The 22739-nt window shown below is 39.2% G+C and overlaps 1 protein-coding gene across 1 annotated transcript in view; it reads right to left on the reverse strand.

Moving 5' to 3' along the window:
• GREB1L (GREB1 like retinoic acid receptor coactivator) overlaps positions 1 to 21744 on the reverse strand; it is a 120249-nt gene extending 98505 nt beyond the window's left edge. Inside the window, exons 1-3 of the mRNA XM_055559086.1 lie at positions 21656 to 21744; positions 11253 to 11412; positions 10845 to 11042 (exon numbers count right to left, since the gene is read on the reverse strand). Of these exons, the coding sequence (XP_055415061.1) occupies positions 10845 to 11042; positions 11253 to 11409 (355 nt within the window). The 5' untranslated portion in view covers positions 11410 to 11412; positions 21656 to 21744. The remainder of the gene's footprint in view (positions 1 to 10844; positions 11043 to 11252; positions 11413 to 21655) is intronic.
• Positions 21745 to 22739: the final 995 nt, after the last annotated feature.

Consider the following 22739-nt stretch of genomic DNA (forward strand, 5'->3'; position numbering starts at 1 on the left):
TGGATGTGGTTTCAATCCCTGGTCTGGCAAGAGTCCACATGCCACAGAACAACTAAGCCCACGCACCACAACTACTGAGCCCATGAGCTACAAGTACTGAAGCCTACGCATCTAGAGTCTGCTCTCCACAACGAGAGACACCATTGCAATAAGAAGCCTGCCCAATATAAGGAAGAGCAGCCCTCTCTTGCTACACCTAGAGAAAGCCTGCACACAGCAACAAAGACCCAGCACAGACAAAAAAAAAGAAATAAAGTTAAAATAAAAGGATTTCAACAAGTGCTGTCTTTGGCTTGGGGATAGAGCTGAACAGAATGTGTCATCCTCTAAGAACTCACTTGTAGTCAACTGCAAGGATGTATAAGAACTGGCAATTACAAAACAATATAACAGAGGACAGCTATGCTCTGCTACAAAGCACTAATCTCCACGTCTTCTGGGAAATAATCCTCCCAACGCTCTAGTTATGGGATTCCCCTGGACAGCTGTGATATTCCAGACTGAGCTGGAGCTGGCGCCTGGTCCAAGCTGGGCCACTGGAACATCCCACCTTTCTGGCCATAGTTGGGCACCTGACAGAAAACTGGACAATGGAGGATGGATGGCTAATTCCCACTCACAACCCTGGGGAGAGCGCCATCATCGCCCAAAACACAGTGGGCCAGAACCATGCAGGCTCTCCTGGAATCAATGTATATTATATTATGATGTTAGCCAAATGCCAACAAAAACTGAATGCCATCAGTGAGTATATGAGAAATAAATGAAAACAACAACCAAATATGGTATGAAACTATGGTGCATAGGAATCTACTGTATGGTTTGGATCATTAAACCTCAAAAGCAGACATGATAAAATTAGAAAAAAGCCAGGAAACCAGAAGCTAGAATGATAAAGACAATGGGGTTCAACTATTTCAAGCTTGTAGATCCTCTTTTAAAACTAAAAACTCAAATGTAACTTCCAGTGTTCACAATTTGAGAAAAATAATATCTAATATTATTGTGACTTCTTTAACAATTTGAATGAATTTGTATTTTATTATTCACAATAGCATTTGTATTTATTTGAATAATCATTTATATATGGGGTCATATTATTTATTCAGTTTACAAACTTTTTTTTTTCCTATAGATGCATGCTGCTGCTACTGCTGCTAACTCGCTTCAGTCGTGTCCGACTCTGTGCGACCCCACAGACGGCAGCCCACCAGGCTCCCCCGTCCCTGGGATTCTCAAGGCAAGAACACTGGAGTGGGTTGCCATTTCCTTCTCCAATGCATGAAAGTGAAAAGTGAAAGTGAAAGTGAAGTCGTGTCCGACTCTTAGCAACCCCATGGACTGCAGCCTACGAGGCTCCTCCGTTCATGGGATTTTCCAGGCAAGAGTACTGGAGTGGGGTGTCATTGCCTTCTCCTTATAGATGCATAGAGCCCTTTAAAGAATCTGCTGTCTCCACCTCCATTAAGGGACAAAACTCTGAGGTTTGAAAGCTGGGAGTTGATGATATGATATGAAAGGCAGTTAAAATTTATGGAGCACTTAACTTAAGCCAGGTGGAGTGTTAAGCACTTCAGAGACTTTCTTATTTAATCCTCTCAACAATTCTAGCTAGGTATGACTATATCCCTTTTATACATGGAGAAATTGAGGCTCAGAGAGGTGAGAGTGTTTGTCCAAGCTTACATAATGAGTCTCATAATGTCCAGTGATGTAAGACATGGAAAGTTTGCTATATAAAAACAGGCATAAAATGTATTAGTCAACTTGGGGGGAAAAAAAGCACTAAGAATAGTTATACTCCAGAACCAAAACAATGAGGGGTTAACACAAATGTCTTGACCAAATTCTAAAATCCTAACCCAAGAAGGCTAAAAATAGAAACTTCCTGGAGGTCAGGTTAAATTAGAACACTGTGCTTCTGTTGCTGAAGGCACTGGTTCAGTCCCTGGTGAGGGAACTAGGATCCCACATGCTGTGCAGCCAAAAAAAACTCCTAAAAGGAGCAGTAAATTTCTTAATCAAAGGAATTATTAATTCATGTATAGACAGCAAATCTATCCCTAGTAGGTAGCACCATTATTACAACTTTCTCCAAAGGGCAAAACATAAACACCTTCCCAAAGGATGTAGGTAATTCAGTGATGAGAGGTTTACGATTACTGATTGATGGAAACAGATTGCTTGAGGAGATTTCTCTGTCACTAAGAAGTAGTACTACAAACTTTCTGAACTTACAGTCACTCCATATTAGAAAAAATACACAAGTCAGTACCAATCTGTGCCAATCTGCAAATTATTAAAAAGCAGAGACATCACTTTGCTGACAAAGGTCCATATACTCAAAGCTATGGTTTTCCAATAGTCACGTACGGATGTGAGAATTGGACTATAAAGAAGGCTGAGTGGCAAAGAATCAATACTTTCAAATTGTGGTGCTGGAGAAGACTTTTGAGAGTCACTTGGATAGCAAGGAGATCAAACCAGTCAATCCTAAAGGAAATCAATCCTGAATATTCATTGGAAAAACTGATGCTGAAGCTAAAGCTCCAATACTTTGTCCACCTGATGCAAAGAGCCAACTCATTGGAAAAGACCCTGATGCTGGGAAAGATTGAAGGCAAAAGGAGAAGGGGGTGTCAGAGGACGAGATGAATATAAAGAATCACCAACTCAATGAACATGAATTTGAGCAAATTCCAGGAGATAGTAGAGGACAGGGAAGCCTGGAGTGCTGCAGTCAGAGTCGGACATGACTTAGTGACTGAACAACAAGACTTATAGAACATCAGAGCTATCTGGACTCTCAAGGTCATCTGATATAGGATTTTCCAAAGGGGAGTTATCAAAGTCCTGGGGATTCATAAAGGTTCTCCATGATACTGAAACTAAAATACTGATACATGAAACTAAAATATATAACATTACCAATTTCTAAAACCTAATAATTATTCTAATATTCTACCTTTAAAGCAAAATGTTCTAAGGACATTCTATGTTATACATGTAGGGATAGTGGAAATCAGATGAGCGAACTCAGCACTCACTTGATTGAAGCCCATATCAATGTGTGGTTTTGATTATCACACAGTTTAAGATTGATTTTTATTATCAGTCACATGTATTGATATGTTGCTTAATACATACCCATAATAGGCTAGTGGTTAATAATGGGAAGCTTAGGGAACATAGATTGTGTTTGATGGACACAGTCATTTTACAAATGTGCCTAAGGTACTCTTTGCTAGATATGAAAGTTAGAGTCAACCTCATCCTCACTTATCAAATTATATAAAATGCACCAATATGCTTCTAGGGCACCAAAAAAAAAAAAAAAGCAATGTTAAGGTAAATTTTAGTGATTATAATCCAATTCGGGGCTTCCCCAGTAGCTCAGTGGTAAAGAATCCCTCTGCTAATGCAGGAGATGAGGGTTCAACCCCTTGGTCGAGAAGATCCCCTGGAGAAGGAAATGGCAACCCACTTCAGTATTCTTGCCTGGGAAATCCCATGGACAGAGGAGCCCAGCAGGCTACAGTCCCTGGGGTTGCAAAGAGTCAGACAAGACTTGGTAACTAGACAACGACAACAATCCAATTTGGCTTTTTGTGTAAGAAAGAAAAGCCTACTTCTTTCAGCAGCATATTATTTGCAGACAAATTCTGCAAAGAGCAGTCTGAAACTCTTTCCTCACATTGAGCAAAAATTATAAAAATAAATTAGTACATCCTGGTAGCTTAACTGGTAAAGAATCCGCCTGCAATGCAGGAGACCCTGGTTCGATTCCTGGGTCAGGAAGATCTGCTGGAGAAGGGATAGACAGCCCACTCCAGTATTCTTGGGCTTCCCTGGTGGCTCAGATGGTAAAGAATCTGCCCACAATGCAGGAGACCTGGGTTCAGTCCCTGAGTCTCCCCCTACCTGTCAGAAAAAGGTTTAACATTTTATTTTTGAATTTGTCAACAAAATATGCTTTTCCTTACACAACCAGTTTAAAGTAAATTAAACAGTAACTGCTACATGCTCAGTCATATCCAACTATTTATAAACCCATGGACTATAGCCCACCAGGCTCCTCTGTCCATAGAATTTTCCAGGCAAGGATACTGGAGCACAATGCCATTTCCTCTTCCAGGGGGATCTTTCCAACCCAGGAATCGAACGCACATCTCCTGTGTCTTGTGCGCTGCAGGCGGATTCTTTACCTGCTGAGCCATCAGGAAAGCCCTAAACAGCAACTAAAGGATAAAATGTAGACAGTTTTTTCTCATGCATGAATAATATCAAAGAGTAATTAGTATATTGATCTAAAATAAGTATATTCTACTTAAAATTGATTATCACATGCCATACAGTGACAGAATTAGTTTTTAAATTCCTAAGGGGTCCAAAAATTATGTACTACTATAAAAGAGATTTGTGAGTCAAAGATTGGGAAACACTAATCTATCCCTATCTCTTTAGTTTGTAGATGAGAAAACTGGAACCCATAAAGGTTAAGAAAACAGTCCAAAGTCAAATTCCCAGCAACCCAAGAAGTTGGGACCCAGGTCTCTTGACTCCAGGTTAGAGAGTTAACGTCACTCTGACCACAGAATAAAGGTTACTCTGACCACGAGACCTTCCCCGGTCTGACGTAGGACACTCTCCTATGGCTTCTCCGTTGCCTATCTTTGCTGAGTCATCACCTAGCTTTCTAGGCTGAATCCTTAGGGGCACTTGTCAGAGCAGTCCCTGCCAGCCATGGGCTCTGTCAGCATCCACCTGTCTCACACCTACTGAAAGTGAATGTGTGGCTCAGTCGTGTCCAATTCTCTGGGACACCACGGACTGTAGCCCACTAGCCTCTTCTGTCCATGGGAATTCTCTAGGCAAGAATACTGGAGTGGACAGCCATTCCCCTTTCCAGGGAATCTTCCCCACTCAGGGATCAATCCAGGGGTCTCCCGCATTGCAGGCAGATTCTTTACTGTTTGAGCCACGAGGGAAGCCCTGGTGAATCCTCAAAATTCAGTTTTGCAAGTCACATAGGTGTCCCTTTCTAATGAGCTTTCTCAAAGCAATACATTGCAGCCAAAGGGAGATTAAGGAGGGGAAGTACAATTTTAGTTTGGGGCTAAACAGGAATAGAGTAGAGAAGACACAGTTCGTGTGCAAAATATCTGAAGAAAGCAGGATTTGCTCTGGAAGAAAGATGATTTCAACGTGATGTCTGCGGTATAAGGAAAGCTACACAGTCCACTCAAAGTAAGAAGCACTAATAGCTTTCAGCACTTTAGCCTATAAAGGTTTTCCCATTTATGATATGAGGACACCTAGAGGTGAAAAGTTATAATTATTAAACAATGACTGGATTCTAGGAGAAAAATTTTTCTCATAGGAGGAAGCAAACCTCTTCCTTTTAAATTTTTTTCTTTTTTTTTTTCAAAAAGTGCCTGTGGGTTTCCTTGGTGGCCCAGTGGTTAAGAATCTACTTTGCATTGCAGGAGACACCAGTTCGATCCCTGGTCAGGGAAGATCCCACATGTCAAGGGGCAACTAAGCCTGTGAGCCACAACTGCTGAGCCCTCGCCCCCTAGAGTCCGTGATCCACAAGAGAAGTCACAGCAATGAGAAGCCCACGCACCACAACGAGAGAGTGGCCCCTGCTCACCACAATAAAGTCCACATGAAGCAACAAGGACTCAGCACAGCCGAAAATTTAAAATAATGAATAAAAATTAAAAATAAACAACTGCCTGTTACAATGAAAAGAGAAAATTCCCTCTTTTGTGTTAAAAAAAAAACAAAACTCATAATGATGGCAGCCTATAAAAGGGGCACAAGAACCAACTGAAATTGCTACCAAGGGCTAAAACTGGAAAAAGTTAAACAAGAAAATAAAATAGTATTGGATTATAACCCCCAAATAAAATAAATATTCATGAATGAATATAAACAAATGACTGTGTAAATTAATAAATGAGGGAAAAGAGACAAACCTCCATGCAGTAGAATTCCAAATAATTTATGTAGCTACTCTGCCCTCAAGGATGTGGAGCGTAACTTCCCATTCCTTAAAAAGTGTAGGCTGAGTGTAGGGACTTTCTTGGACAGTAAGTGGGGAGGGTGCAGCAGGGATGAGATACTCATAGGGAATGGAGATAACACTATCTCAGCCAGGTGATCGAGGTCAACGTCACTACCCATAAATCATCTGAAAGTATGTGCCCTTGATACAGTAAGATGAAAATGACACTTTATCTCTGTGATCATTCTCCACCAAACCCGTATATAACCCCAGTCTCATCAGTAGAAAAACATCAAATTCCAATAGAAGGTCTGCTGCTGCTGCTAAGTCACTTCAGTCGTGTCCGACTCTGTGCCACCCCATAGACGGCAGCCCACCAGGCTCCCCCATCCCTGGGATTCTCCAGGCAAGAACACTGGAGTGGGTTGCCATTTCCTTCTCCAATGCATGAAAGTGCAAGTGAAGTCGCTCAGTCGTGTCCAACTCTTAGCGACCTCATGGACTGCAGCCTACCAGGCTCCTCCATCCATGGGATTTTCCAGGCAAGAGTACTGGAGTGGGGTGCCACTGCCTTCTCCGATAGAAGGTCTAGAATACACCTGATCTATAATCTCTGAAACTATCAGGATCATCAAAAACAAAGGAAGCCTGAGGAACCGTCACAGCCAAGAGGAGCCTAAGGAGACACAACAGCTATATCTAATGTATTAATAGTATCCCAGACCGGTTCTATTGATCAACCTAGACAGCATATTAAAAAGCAGAGACGTTACTTTGCCAACAAAGGTCCATCTAGTCAAAGCTATGGTTTTTCCAGTAGTCATGTATGGATGTGAGAGTTGGCCATAAAGAAAGCTGAGCACCAAAGAATTGATGGTTTTGAACTGTGGTGTTGGAGAAGACTCTTGAGAGTCCCATGGACTGCAAGGAGAGCCAACCAGTCCATCCTACAGGAAATCAGTCCTGAATATTCATTGGAAGGACTGATGCTGAAGCTGAAACTCCAATACTTTGGCCACCCGATGTGAAGAACCAACTTATTTGAAAAGACCCTGATGCTGGCTTCCCTGGTGGCTCAGACGGTAAAGTATCTGCCTGCAATGTGGGAGTCCTGGGTTCGATTCCTGGGTCAGGAAGATCCCCTGGAGAAGGAGATGGCAATCCACTCCAGCACTCTTGCCTGGAAAATCCCATGGACAGAGGAGCCTGATAGGCTACAGTCCATGGGGTCGCAAAGAGTCGGACACGACTGAGCAACTTCACTTTGATGCTGGGAAAGATTGACAGCGGGAGGGAGGAGAAGGGGACGACAGAGGATGAGATGGTTGGATGGCATCACTGACTCAATGGATATGAGTGTGAGTAAACTCCAGGAGTTGGTGATGGACAGGGAGGCCTGGCATGCTGCAGTCCATGGGGTCGAAAAGAGTGGGACACAACTGAGCAACTGAACTAAACTGAACTGAAGACCGGTTCTGGATATTCCCTGGCGGCTCAAATGGTTAAGAGCCTGCCTGTAATATAGGAGACCAGGGTTTGATCCTTGGGTTGGGAAGATCCCCTGGAGAAAGAAATGGCTTCCCACTCCAGTCTTTTTGCCTGGAGAATCCCATGGACAGAGGAGCCTTGCAGGCTACGGTCCAGGGGGTTGCAAAGAGTCAGACATAACTGAGCTACCACTTTCAGATGGGTTCTGGAATAGAAAGAGGACATCAGGTAGAAACTAAAGAACCCAAATAAACTATGGACTTTAGTCAGCACTAAAATTACTGATAATGTAACATGTTCACAATAGGGCAAACTCTGGGGATATACAGAAACTCTGTACTGTTTTCTCAATTTTTCTGTAAATCTAAAGCTGTCCTTAAAAAAAATAAAGTCTAATAAGGAACAGATCTGTGGTTGCCAAGGAGCGGAGGAGTAACGTTGGGAGTTGGGGTTAGCAGGTGCAAACTAGCATGTAGAGAATGGATAAACAGCATCCTACTGTAGAGCACAGGGAACTATATTCAATATCCTGTGATACATCATAATGGAAAAGAATACAAAAAAGAATGTGTATATATGTATAACTGAATCACTTTGCTGTACAGCAGAAAGTAACACAACATTGTAAATGAACTACACTTATTTTTTTTTTAAGTTCAATTTTTAAATGTCCTACTTCGTCTTTCTGCCTTTCAGTTAATCACCAACACAAGACCATGCTGCCAAGTCATTTCAGTCGTGTCCGACTCTGCGATCCCAGAGACGGCAGCCCACCAGGCTCCTCCGTCCCTGGGATTCTCCAGGCAAGAACACTGGAGTGGGCTGCCATTTCCTTCTCCAATGCATGAAAGTGAAAAGTGAAAGTGAAGTCGCTCAGTCGTGTCCGACTCCTAGGGACCCCATGGACTGCAGCCTACCAGGCTCCTCCATCCATGGGATTTTCCAGGCAAGAGTACTGGAGTGGGGTGCCATCGCCTTCTCCACACAAGACTATAGGCAATTTAATTAAGAGGAAATAGGGGAGGAAAAGAAGGCAAGGGTGAGTCCAGGAAAGAGTCAGGAAGAAAGAAATCAATCCAAAGCCAGAAAAGGTTGCAAAATCAAAGAAAAGTTCCTGAGTTTACTTCATAGTTATTTTGAGAAGACGCTCACAAGAGTCTGGACTGTTTCCTACAACTCTTCATTCTTGGGACTCAGATCAGCTAATTATATACAAAATATATCATCAGGTACCCCCAGTTAAGAAAAATATATATTATGCAAAGAGCAATATTTAATATAGCTTTTTTTAAAAAAAAGATTGAAAATAAGCTCTGTAAAGAAGTAGCTAAAGAATCTACGAAATGTGATTCTATTTCAAGACTTATAGGATCCAAATATCTGGTATAGCAGATAGCTCTGTTTCTTCACTATTTGAAATATGTCAGAATATTAATATAATAAATATTGTTGTTCAGTCACTCAGTCGTGTTCAACTCTTTGTGACCCCATGAATTGCAGCATGCCAGGCTTCCCTGTCCTTTGCCATCTCCCAGAGTTTGCTCAAATTCATGTCCATTGTGTCAGTGATGCCATCCAACCATAATCTCAATTAAAATGTCAATTAAAATGGAGAAACCTTAATACTCCCCTCTAGGGTAATTTTAAATTTCATCTGGACTAATCCTGAAAAAAAGATAGGATTTTTCTTTTAGAAGCCACTAGATGATCTGGGGGAAAGTACCCTAAGGATGGTGTAAGCCTGATTACTGTGCACAAGGAAAGAAAGATATGGAATGGGGCACAAATATAACAATTTCTTGGACACACTTGCCCTTAGTTTCATTTTCTGAAAGTAATACTGACAGGCTGCCTTAAAACCAAGACCCTCGCAGCAAATGATTTTAATTTTAAAGGAGTCCTAGTACAGAGCACTTCTTTGTAAACCTCATCTGCATTTTTCTTAAGAAAACAGCCAAGGTTTTCACTTCACAGAACCAGGATTTGCATTCTCCAATTATCTCCAACTGGAAGGTTACAGAGTAATCTAAGTGGGGGAGGGGAAAGTTTACTGAAACAGCTGTAAACACAAACTCAAGTAATCAAAGCCGTATTTGGAGGCTTAAAATTTGGTGGCCCTTTACCCCTTTAGACAATCAACTGCTTCCCAGTGGGGTAGAAACCTACCAATAATTTACATAAGAAATTAGCAACCAAAATTTACATCTGAATGGCAAACCCCAGAAGCCCATCAGGTGTTAAGTATCTGCTTATCTAAATTGCCTCTAAAAATAGCTTTACCTTCCTGTGAGTCTTAGGTAAATAGAAGATTTCCCATGAAGGGAAGCTGGTCTGCTGACACAAACCCAGGTACTATATTGCCCTATTCCACTGTCAGTTTCATTAGGAAAATGTCAGGGCTGTTCTGCCTTTGAGTGAGAGGACTCTTAGAACTGCCTTAAATGAACCACACTGAAAGAGCTGTGGACCAACTATAAATTATCAAGAGCTTGTGCTCAGCCATGTCCGAACTCTACAGCCCCATGGACTGTAGCCCACCAGGTGCTCTGTCCAGGGAATTTTCCAGTCAAGAATATTGGAGTCGGTTGCCATTTCCTTCTCCAGGGGATCTTCCCCACCCAGGGGTCAAACCCACGTCTCTTGCGTCTCCTGCATTGGCAGGTGGATTCTTTACCACGATCAGATTATGAACTAATCAGAAATCAGGCTGGGATAGCCAGGAAGCAGGACCATATACCATTAATGGAGAGAAGACAGTATAATTTGTTATGTGACCAAAAACATGAAATACTGAAAATGTTTAAGTAGGATTTTCTTTTTTAAAAGTGTGGTTAAAAGCCTTTGTAGAAGAGGAGGCTGACAAGATAAATAAAATGGGATGATAAAAACATGTTCATTTTAATCTTCTATTGATAACAATATACTGGATGAATGTTCAAAATACATGGAAAAGGTAAATATTAAAACACATGATATTTCTGTTGTTGTTTTAAGAGTGGAACAGAAAGAAGTAGAGAGATCACTTTTGAGCAGCATTCTTGCAGGAAGTTCGTGAGGCACTGAAAAAGTCCTGAGCTAGGCCTAGGCTTGTCTTTGCCACACACCATGTCAGAGAAGTCATTCAATGGCTGTGTCTCTCAGTCTCTAGATCTATAAGATGGGGTGATAATGCTTGGCTTTCTTAATAGACACTTACTATGAAGTCACAGGCAATAATGTGAGTGAAAGCATGATTACTCCTCATTCCTTTCTATAATTACTGGTTTCCAGCCTTAAGCACCCAATCAATTATTAGAAACTAGCCAGACAATACTAAAGGAACTGAAAAATAAAAAAGGAAACCCACCGTCTGTAGTGCAAGAGCCTTCAGGGGCAGGTTTCTGTGAATAGGGAATTGGTGGGCTATTTGAATCTGACATATCTTCATCATCTTCGTCATCTTCCATTTCATTTACTGTGAGGTTGTTAGAAAAATCCAGGCTGCCATTTTGGGTGTATCGGTGTACCAAGTCTTTATCCAGATCCTCCACCTTGGGTTTTACATCTGGGAAAGCAAATAAATCATAGCTAATTTAATAAAAAGATGCATATGGGGAGATAACCAAAAGAAAAATCCATAGTTCTGAAAAGATATCTGAGGACAGGGAGACAGGCATTGGCTAACATTTAACCCACATATTTCAGAGATCCCCAGATCTAGAATTCCCACTTCTTTTAAAAGGCATGTAGAAATGTGTGGGATTGAGAAACTTACCTGCAGAGGAGAAAGGATGCTGGTCAGGATCCAGGTACAGCTGGGAAAAAATTGGTCGTGGTACCACATTACTACATCTCAGAGAGGCTTCAATGGAGTTGTGGAGAGCTTCTTCAAATCGAGCAGATTTCAGTTGCCCAGCATATGAATTCCCCATGGTCTATACCACCCCCACAAAGAAAAAGAAAAAGGAGAAAGTTGACATTAGTAGAGGGTTATATGTATGCAAAGTACACACAGAGCTGATATAAACTATACCCACATATCCTGTTACAATAGAAACTATATGAACTATACATTTCTTGAGATAACTTATCAATTTATCTATTCTACACTTTTGCTTCTTGTCTTCAGAGTCCAAAGGGGCTTTCAAAAAGTCCCTTTAAGGGATCTTGTGTCTAAGGATCAAACCACAATAAGTGGTTTAAGCGAAGTTTCTCCAACTAGTAAATCAAGATTGACCTGTCAATCATGAAGCCCAGCACAGTGACAAGGGGGCCACACCTCCTTAAACTGGTGAGTGGTGGGCTGCCATAACCCAAAGGAACACTATCAGTGGTTTCAGAGGAAATATCAAATTACTTCTCTCTCTGCTAAGATTTTATTACCCTAGGAGGATTCTTCTCTGAAAAAGAAAAAAAAAAAAATGAAAGCTTTGTGATAATATATTTAATTGGTGAATTCCTAAAAGCAAGATTTGAGTCTTTTAAAATTCAGAGAACTCATTCATGTATTATTAGTATTTATTTGAAAAACAATGTTGTTCCTTTTGCTTAGTTTGAATCACAGTCTTATTTGGGACCTCAGGAAAGCATAGAATAAGAAGTTTTGATGCAATCACCTTTAGTTCTCATTGATAGTTACAAAAATTTCCATATATCTTAATAATAACTAATTTATTGGGTGCTAATTATTAGCTATGCTAATAATTGGTCAAGGACCCCAAGACCCTTTCTGGGTTCCATGAGGTCAAAAGTCTTTTCAAACCATTATTAGGATATTATTTGCCTTTTGCATTCTCATTCTCTCAAACATTTACAGTGGAACTTTCTAGAGGCTATTTCATGAGTGACACCACAACAGATTGAAGGCAGAAGCTGACAGATTACTCTTTCTACTAACCTTTTTTGGGGGAAATACATTTATTTTCCATGTATAATGGGTTTACTGTTAACTTTTAAAATTATTAAGTATTTTGAAATTTTCTTAGTTTTAATTTCTAATAAATATAATACACATAAACAAAACTCATTTAAGAGTGTAAAGAGGTAATGAGATGAAAAGTCTGAGAATTGTTGGGCTAGAGGATATACCAGGCACTTCCTAAAAATTATTTTATTTAACTCTCAGTATTCTGAAGTAGGGCTTCCCAGGTGATGCTTGTGGTAAAGAATCCATCTGCCAACGCAGGAGATGCAAGATATGTGTGTTTAATCCCTGGGTTGGAAAGCTCACTAGAGGAGGAAAGTGCAATGCACTCCAGTATTCTTGCCTGGGAAATCCCATGGACAGAGGAGCTTGGTGGGGCTAGAGTCCATGGAGTAGCAAAGAGTTGGACATGACTGAGCAATTAAGCACACACATATATATCAAATATATACTATAAATATAATATATATATATAATATATATATATTATATATATATATATATAAATATAAATATATATATACTGTATATCTAAAACTAATGCAATGTTACATATCAACTATATCTCAATAAAACTGGAAAAAATAAATTACTAAGCTTTTCTTATGATAAGTACATGTGCCAAAGTATACATATAATACTCAATCAAAAGTTGTAAGTTGAAGAAAATCAACAAAGCCTCTCAAGTGAAATTTTCCTGAAATACCAAGGTTTTTTTTTAAGGTTTCAGGAGTAGTATTATGATATTCTTAAAGAAATAAGTTTACAGATTTTAGAATTAAAACATGAAATGTTTTTTATCTTCTGAAACAATTTGAAGATAGGATTCAAACAGGAAGTATTAAAATATATGAAACAGGCAATCAAAAACCAAGGTTTTGTTCAAACTTGTAAAATCCTACCAGAACAAGTATAAACATTCAATTTTTCTACAGCAATTTATTTTTCAACAGAACCACACACAATCAAAACAGAGTGGAGGTTGGAAGAGAAATACACCATGTCACTAGTATATGCTTCTAAGTCAATATCCAATGGCCATTTGACCTTTCTTCCTCACTGAAGGGAGAAAAATATGAGGAACTAGCATGGTTACTCATGGGATTTCTTACTGCAGAAAACAATAGAATAACTTCAAAGGTGGACCTTTAGTCTTTCTCCAGAGCACCAAATGCCTGAAAATCTTGCATCTTCTTAATCTGTTACCTGCTCAACAAGTTATCTTCCTTTCACCATTGAAAACCTACATTCTCCAAGGGACCTTTTTAGTTGAATAAAGAAGTACTCAACTATACACGAAAGATTACATAATCCTAATGCCTTCAATTTATACATAGTTTAAGGAGTAATATGATAGATATGGCAAATAAATATTGTGCTGGTTAAACTATTAAATCAATATAAACAGGGGTGATCCAGTTTCACCATCATAGAAGATACACAGAATATAGGAGCATAACCCTGTGAAATGCTCAGATGAAGACAACAGTAAGTTCCCATGGAACAGCCTTGGGAGAGCAAAAAGAAGGGGCTATTTCAGATGAAAACATAACCAGACAGTTTTAAAAATGATAATTATAAGGTGAAGAATGACAAAACTGACCCCAAACTTCTTCGATGCTGAGTGTCAAGTTCTTCATTGACAGTTCAGTGCTACCCAAAGAAGGGCAGAGGTCAAAAGAAGAATTTTCAGTGCAATGTGTTCTTAATATCTTGGAGAAGAAAATGGCAACCCACTCCAGTATTCTTGTCTGGAAAATTCCATGGACAGAGGAGCCTGGTGGGCTAGAGTTCATGGAGTTGTAAAGACTCGGACACGACTGAGCAAATGAGCATTCTTAATATCATATGCTGTACATAATATTTAGGGTCACTGAAATCACTGGCCTTATCCACCTAGATTACTGAATCCCTTCCTCTGAATCTCAAAGAGCCCCCAGGCATAACATCCCACTGAAAGTGAAGAAGTTGTAGTCACTTCAGTTATGTCCAACTCTTTGCAACCCCATGGACTGTAGCCCACCAGGCTCCTCTGTCCATGGAATTCTCCAGGCAAGAATGCTGGAGTGGGTAGCCATTCCCTTCTCCAGGGGATTGTCCCAACCCAGGGATCCAACATGGGTCTCCCACATTGCAGGCAGATTCTTTACTGTCTGAGACATCAGGGAAGCCTGACATCCCACTGAAAGTCAGTGTGAATAAATCTAACTTCAGGTCAGAAAATGGAGAAATACTTTTTAGAATCAGTTGTTAAATGAAATACAACAAGAACAGACTGTGACTCCCGTACAAAGGCACATATTTTATGTCTCTGGCCATCATTGTCTGTGAGACCGCACTATATTGCTTTCCCCGGTTTCCTTTTATTGTTGTGAAATTACACAGGGAAAACTATATTAACTGTCTTGGCATAGCACCACAGACCTCTGAGATGCAAACAGGCACTCTTGGGGTAATCTCTAAAAAAGGTATGGTACCCTATATGAGCTCTTTCAGCACCATAATTAATTGCTGAAAATGCAAGTGGGATCAAGCACAAACCACCAGGACAGTGTAGTTTTGTGTCTTTCTACTCTTCCTTTACCCCTTCTCTACAGAAAGACAGGGGCTTCCCATGTCCGAAAGTGGTAAAGAATCTGCCTGCCAGTCAGGAGACACAGGTTCAATCCCTGGGTCGGGAAGATCCTCTGAAGAAGGAAATGGCAACCACGCCCGTGTTCTTGCCTGGGAAATCCCATGGACAGAGGAGACTGGTGGGTTACAGTCCAGGGGGAGGCAAAGAGTAGGACACGAGTGTAACTAAGCATTCATGCCCGTCATTATCAGCGCCACAGGGAATGGGCACAGGGCGGTCGTGGTGGTGGCGGCAGCAGCAGTAATTGTCATCACTGTCATTGTCCAGAAATCTGAAAGGAAACATTCTTTGTCAAACCACGATGGCAACAGTAACATAGGGAACTCAGTAACCGCCAGGAAAATACAATTACTGCCTCCATTTTTAGGAGAACCAAGGTCTAGAGAAGTTCAGGAACTTGCCCAAGGTCATACTATGAGGAAAAGGCCAAGACAGGAGCGGAATCTAATCAGTTTGTCTACGGCAGCAGACGTCTTAGGTTATCTAATCACGTATGCCATTCTGTAGTTAAAACACCTACAATAATGACCCAATTGGGAAAAATGCATATCATGTAAATGCCTACTAAATTGTGAATCCAAGCCAAAATAAATAAATAAAAATCAAGGAAAAAGAGCTTTGTTTGCTGATTTTTCCTTGTCTACCCATCTGCTCAGATGCTCATTCATGTCCAACTCTTTGCAACCTTATAGACCACAGCCCACCAGGCTCCTCTGCCCATGGAATCCTTCCGGCAACAATACTGCGGTTGTGTGCCATTTCCTCCTGCAGGGAATCTTCCCAACCCAAGGATCGACCTGAGTCTCTTATGGCTGCTGCACTGGTGGGTGGATTTTTTTTAACAATAGTGCATCTACATATTCGGGGGCTGCAAAACAAGGCTGAAATTCGAGTTTTAATGTCGGATACCGGACAGTCACAAAGACAAGCACCAATTTAAAAAATTGAAACAAAATAAAAACACCACCTCTCCTCTCAATGAACAAACCCAAACCTCACTGTAAATGTTAGATGAAAGATATGAACATAGAGTAAAGTACTTCATAAAGAATAACAGAACTGCCCTCGGTGTCTTTAGGGGTTTGGTTCTAGGACTCTGGTGGACAGATCAGTATCCGCCGATGCCTGAGTCCCTTACATAAAAAGACTAGTACAGCCTTCTGAACCAATGATCAAGTTTAGTATCACTTCTTTTAGTATCAAAAGTGAGGCAATGAGACACTGTGGGCCTCCCCATGGGAAGCAGCATGAAGCATACACAAACCAGCTAGGGCTTATTCCTGCCAAAGCGGGTAAGGAATGTAGTCAAACTCTAGAGCTAACTTCCATTTATGGGGTGAAGGACTAAGTTAAATGAAACCACATGGAAACAAGCAGATTCAGAAAGAGGGACAAGTAGACAGAGCAGTAATCCGGTTTCTGAGAGGAGCCAAGGTTATCTAGTTTGTAAGTGATGGAACTAGAATTCAAATTTTGACTCAAAAGCCTGTTTTTTTTTCCCCCTGCTAAACCAAGCTATTTGAAGTAGGAAAAAAATGTGAGTGAAAATGATACATTCTCTTTGTGTGTACTTGTTTTTGATTCGAATTTTTTTTAGGCACAATTCATTGACCGTGTGCCAGGCATAGTACTAAATAGACAGCTTCAAATAACTTAATGAGTTGTTACTTATCTTTTTCTCTATAGATGTTGTCACCTACTTTCCAAAGTTTAACAGTCATCCACCCAGCCAGACAGCATTTATAAAAATCCTACTATTCAAGTAGTTAAGCACACAGGGTCTAGAGTCACATGGCCTTAATTCAAATCCTGCACCCACTACCCTGTATGATACTGGGCAAGTTACTTAATCTCTCATCTGTAAAATGGGGCAATACAATCAGTATCATAGATTTCTGTGAGAATACATAAGATTTTATGTTTTTAGAATAGTGCCTGTCACAAAATAAATGTGCAGAAAATTTTAGAAGTACTATGTAGTGTTTTCTTTTTTTGTAAGCTTGGTGCTACATTGAGGATACTAAGAAAAGTTGAGATGTATCTCCTTGTATGTTTTGGAGGCAGTGTTCTAGCAACAAATGACCACCAATGTAAAACTTCCCAAAACCGGTATTTGGTGATATATACAATTCACTTATTGGGACTTCCCTCGTGGCTCAGACGGTAAAGCATCTGCCTACAATCCAGGAGATCTGGGTTCAAACCCTGGGTCGGGAAGATCTCCTGGAGAAGGAAATGGCAAACCACCCCAGTATTCTTGCCTGGAAAATCCAATGGACGGAGGAGCCTGGTAAGCTACAGTCCATGGGGTCACAAAGAGTCGGACACGACTGAGCGACTTCACGTTCACAATTCACTTATTAAACTTTACAATCATATATACATATCATTACTGCCTCTTACAGCTATCAGATTCTTCGGCTTCATATAAAAAAATTCTTATTTAAGGCATTACTGTTTAATGCCTGTTAACACACCCTTGCTCTGTTAAACATACTCCCTGATAAGAGAGATACTATGTGATTATTGAACCAAGAAACAAAACATGGTTCTTGCAAGTTCTCAAAGAGTCTATAATTCAAAATTAAAAACAAGCATATAGTTACAGTTCTTTTATGCTCTTTTCTCATTTTATGTATTCTTTTAAATTGATATTTGTTGCTCTAATATCTGTCTGACTTTCCCATTAAACTGCAACCACTTGGGGCAAAACATTGTATTTACAACTGGAGTTGAATTTAAACAAAAAAGAATATATTGAGCTTTTTTGTGTCTTACTCAATTATACAGTAAACAAGTTTGAAGAGATATTATGTCTTGTCAAGCACATTCCAAAAAAGGCACAAAATTTATGATGCATTCAAAACAAAAGCGTCCTATTTCATTTTTAGTCATTCTCCTTGCTGAAAATCTTTAGAAAATGCAAACAAATTAAAAGACAAAATTTTGAGCCTCCTTTAATAGTTCTGTACATTTAAACCTGGGTGACTCTCCTTGGACAGTTTCTGAAGCCAAAAGTATTTTAAGTACTGAAATAAAAACCTAGCCCTAGTTACTTTATTCTAAGATTAACTGTTTTTAACCAATATACTTAGGAATATGTAATATGTCCTGAATTGCCATAGAAATGCTTATTGTTATATGTGAGCTAATTTCATAATGATTATATAAGAGCTGCCATAATTAAAAGATAAGGGATAATTCTATCTTTTCCTTTCTGACAGGGAGTTACATGTTACTACTGGAAATTTTTACTTTCTTCCTCGGAATACCAGAAATTCTTCTGTAAAATAAACACATCTCGTCAAGACCCTCTGGAACTAGTATAATTACCAGAGGCAATTGCTGTGTCAGATCAAAGAAACAAAACAATAATAGGCAGCGTGTGACCTCTACCATGTCGCCAGAGACCAATTTTTCAACAGGCAGAAGAGTCAATAATCCAGAACAGAAAACATTAAATAACCAGAAATGCTTCCAAAGTGTGGCTTAGCACATCCATCAAGGCTGCCACATTCAGAGAGTTCTGAGTCTCTGTGGTTTCTGAGGATAAACTTCTGGGGATTTATCACAACAGTCATTAAAATCTGCATAAAGCACCAGAGGCAAAAATCAATTTCCCAAATGCAGAGTAGAATTTCAAAAGATATTACAATAATTTTCCAAATGTCATAGGATGCTTCAACCAGTAGAGTGGGAAGAACACAGATGGTTCAATAATTTCCATATAACATTCACCTAATTTTTCTTTATTTACCTGCCCCCATTCTGTTTGGAAAGCAGGCAAAGAACATTAGCCCGATAAATATAATTAGTAAGAACACCTTAAAGACTTCTGCAGGTTTTTTGTTTTGTTTTGGTAATACTGGGTCACTAAATCCAAAAACAGGGTTTTGGTCTCCTTTGTAATGTATGTAGTTGACTGATAAGAATCATAAAGGTACAAAGAGGGGTAAAAAAATTCCCATTCATGTAATGATAGAGAGAAATACATTTAAAATGCACTTTTTAAAAGCACCACGAATAAAACTGTGCCTTAGTAAAGCAAAATCTGATTGATTTTCTTAGCTGCTACTGCAACATCTTCCTTCAAAATCAGATGAATGAGGGACTGAACACACACGTATCTGAATTGTTTAACTTGCAAACACTCATTCTGCTGGTGATTTAGAGACTAATAAAAGAAGGGCTTAGCATAAAGGAAAAAGCACTGGATATGCAAAGCCACTGTGAACATTCAGTTCTTGTATGGATGCGTTATTCTTGCTTCCTTCATCTTTCCACTGTCATTTGCCCTATCTTTCCATCTTCTTATCGTATTAACATTGTTAATTCTATTTGTCAGTTTTGCTGCAGTTTCAGCGCTACTTAAACAGCTGTGGGTTTTCTCTAGGCAATTATCAGCCACTACACTTAGGTTTCTAAATTAGTTGTTGAAAGGCACTTTAGCCTTGGGAAAATAGACACAGCGCACACTGCCTCACTAAGCCTTACGTTTATGTGCATGTGGCTTTAAAACAAAAACTTATTTTAAAGCATTAAAAAATCACACACACAAGTAATTCAAACTTATTGTAAAGTTATCAATGAGCAACAAAATGCTTAACAAAGCCTATTCTGTACTACTCATCACTTTATCTTTTCCCCTTTACAACACAGATGGCAATACACACACTCTATGTCTATGTACATGCATAGAGTATATAAACTGGGACATCAAAATATTGCCAAATTCCTCTGACTTTTACGACATGTCTGCCAGGTGGCAACATCTTTGGAAAGTCTCCACAATTATGTAAGTGGTATCTTGAGGTCATGGCAAAGAAAGTTCTTCCCACATGCAGATTTCCACCCCACCACCCCACCCCCGCGGCCTCTTTCTCCATTTCCCTCTAAAGAGAAAATTCTGTATTTCTATTCTCTTTTCTTCTTCTCCCCTCTTGACTCTGACATTGGTTTTCTCCTTACTACTACAAGATGTACCAGAAGCACAGTCAGGGAGAAACCCCACGCTTAAGGTTATTCATCGGCTGATACCCATTTCTATGCAATACAACTAAATTAAAAAACAAAAATTCTGTAATCCAAAAGTAAATGACACTTCATGAACCGTTTATTCCTTTTATGTTAAAATAAACTCAAAGAACTTTCCAGAGTTAAGTTTTGGTGTTTTTAAAGGTTTATACTATTCTGCTTTGGGGTCAGTCAAAAGCTTGTTAGAATGATTTTAAAATTAATGTAAACTAGTTGCTTACCCACCTCTCCCCACCCCCAACTCCTGCCACTTTCTGCTCCAAGGAAACAAAAAGGTGATATTTCAACAGTGTAAAATTCTTCACTGAGAGACAAACATTAAAATGATAAACATTTTGGAAAGCAAAGTACACTTCAAACCCTAACTGTTCTTTCAGACCTATATTGACTCTTATAGTCGTTGCCAACATTTGGTAAGGATTATCCTTCCATTAGGCAAAAGCAAGCATTCCTTAGATAAATCAGGAGTTTTTGCCATGAGACTCATAAAACCTTTTCACAACACAAGATTTTCAAGAGAATCCTTGAAGGTTTTAGGAGGCTGCTCCTTTTACTCAGTAACAAAATACACCCCATGGTGTCTCACTGACCCCACTCAGCTGTCCTTTGACCTTTTCAATTGTTGAAGCCTAACTCCAGGGCCCACAGAATTTGCTCCCATATCAAAAAGGCGACTGAGGCTTCCTCCTAGCACCTGGTGTAACAAAACCCAACAGTGTCTCCCTCTTGGGCCACTTTCCAGATGTTCCAGGCCCAAATGTTAAGCCAGTACTAGGTTTCAGGATCTGCGTGGTCACCACGCAGGAACAACAGGAACCAAGCTGAAGTGGCAATGACCCCTCTTGTTCTTTTTGGCCTCAAAAGGATACGACGGGTCATAAAAGAGGAAAAGATCTTTGGCCCTTGGAAATACCAGGCTATTTAAGTACATTGTAACTTCCAAAAGGAGGGAGCCCGTGTTGGTTATGCCCTGACAGTCAAGAGTTACCTAAGCAGTGTCCCTAAACTCTTAATTCTAAGAGGATTTTTTATTTTCTTTGACATAGAAGGGGAAAAGGACAGGATCACCTTTCTCCCCCTCCTTGCATTCAAAGGCTTCCAAAAATAGAAACAGAAAACTTTTATAAAACTTTTAAAACATACATCTCAGGGTATATGATTAAAAAATGTAAATACACGCAGTTACTAGAGGCTGTTTGGTCTTCTCTGCGGTGGCCAATAATCTGATGTCTCTCTTGTTAAACAAGTTGAAAGATAAAACCAGTCAACAAAGAACCAAGAGCTGAATTCTTATTGTCTTAATTTAGGTATGCAGGAAATATAACACAGAGGCTGTTGTAAGAAAAAAGAAAAACCTTAAAGCTGAGAAAGTGTTTTGTTTTGGGTTTTTTTTTTTGGTGGCGAGGATGGGGGAGGGGAAGGGAAAGCAAAGAGGAGAGAAAACAGGAGTGGAGCTCATAGAAATATCTGCTTCATCAGTTTAAGAGCCAAAGACAGGAGCTTTATTTAGATTCTAAAATGTTCCCACCCCAGAATTTGACCATGCAAGATTTGGATGGGGGGGCATATTATAATTGTACAATACCTTGGTTTATTTATTAACATTTTTGAACCATGTTCATGATTTAGTTGGGCTGTCAACACTTCAGGGAGCCTGTTGCCTAGATTTTACTTGATTAAAGCTTTTTTGTACCTGCAAAAACAAAAAATAATATATACATAAAGACATGAGCTAATTTCCAAACGCATTATATTCCACAATACAGTAACTTAAATATTTACAATTCTACAAATATTGCAACTAAAAAATTTATCAGTCTTACACAATTCCATATAGATTACCAAGGGCAAATACAATATTCCTCTTTTCCCAGATGATCACTCTTTACATACCTGGAAGTACCTTTTTAAGATCTCCCCCTACTAAATGTAATTGGAATAAATCTGTTAAGTCTGCATTTTGGACAGGTGTTACCATAATGCTTAAAGCCCACAGATTATTTTTATTTTTAGGAGAGAAATTGGTGAAAGATAATTTCCTCACTCAAAGGAGTTTGAGTTTTATAATTTCTGGTGCTAGACCAAAATTTATCTTCTTAAAGAAATATCAAAAATTTAAGACATAACCAATATTGATTAAAATTATTTTTCAACTTTTTGAAATGAACGGTTTAATAATTTCCAACAAACAAAGCCTGCAAGAATAAAAGCAACTACTGTTTCCTATCCCTTTGATTAGTGTATTCCTAGAAGAAATTAAACTAAATAATTATAATTGCATATAACTGGTTGAAAATTACAGTGAACATATTCTTCTGCTAAGTGGATTATAGTCAATATACAAGAAAATATAGTCCGAAGCAGAAAATGAAATAAGAACTATTTTTCACTGATTTTTATACATAACTTAGAAGTGTTTCTGTTTTGTTATTATGTCTAAAGAGAAAATAAAAGAGGATTTTTTAAAGAATATACTAGTTTCAATGCATATTTACGGTACTAAAATATGTAAAGTAATATCAATGTATATTTTCTTTAAAAAAAGCTTTCACTTTATTTTCCTTTTAGGACAACTTGAAAGAGAGAAAAGAACCATTTTAGATTTTGAAATAAAAATATCTTACCTCCCTTACAGTCAGAAGAATGTCTTCAGGCAAAAGCACAATTAA

The sequence above is a fragment of the Bubalus kerabau genome, chromosome 21 (assembly GCF_029407905.1).
Source record: "Bubalus kerabau isolate K-KA32 ecotype Philippines breed swamp buffalo chromosome 21, PCC_UOA_SB_1v2, whole genome shotgun sequence".
NCBI lineage: Eukaryota > Metazoa > Chordata > Mammalia > Artiodactyla > Bovidae > Bubalus > Bubalus kerabau.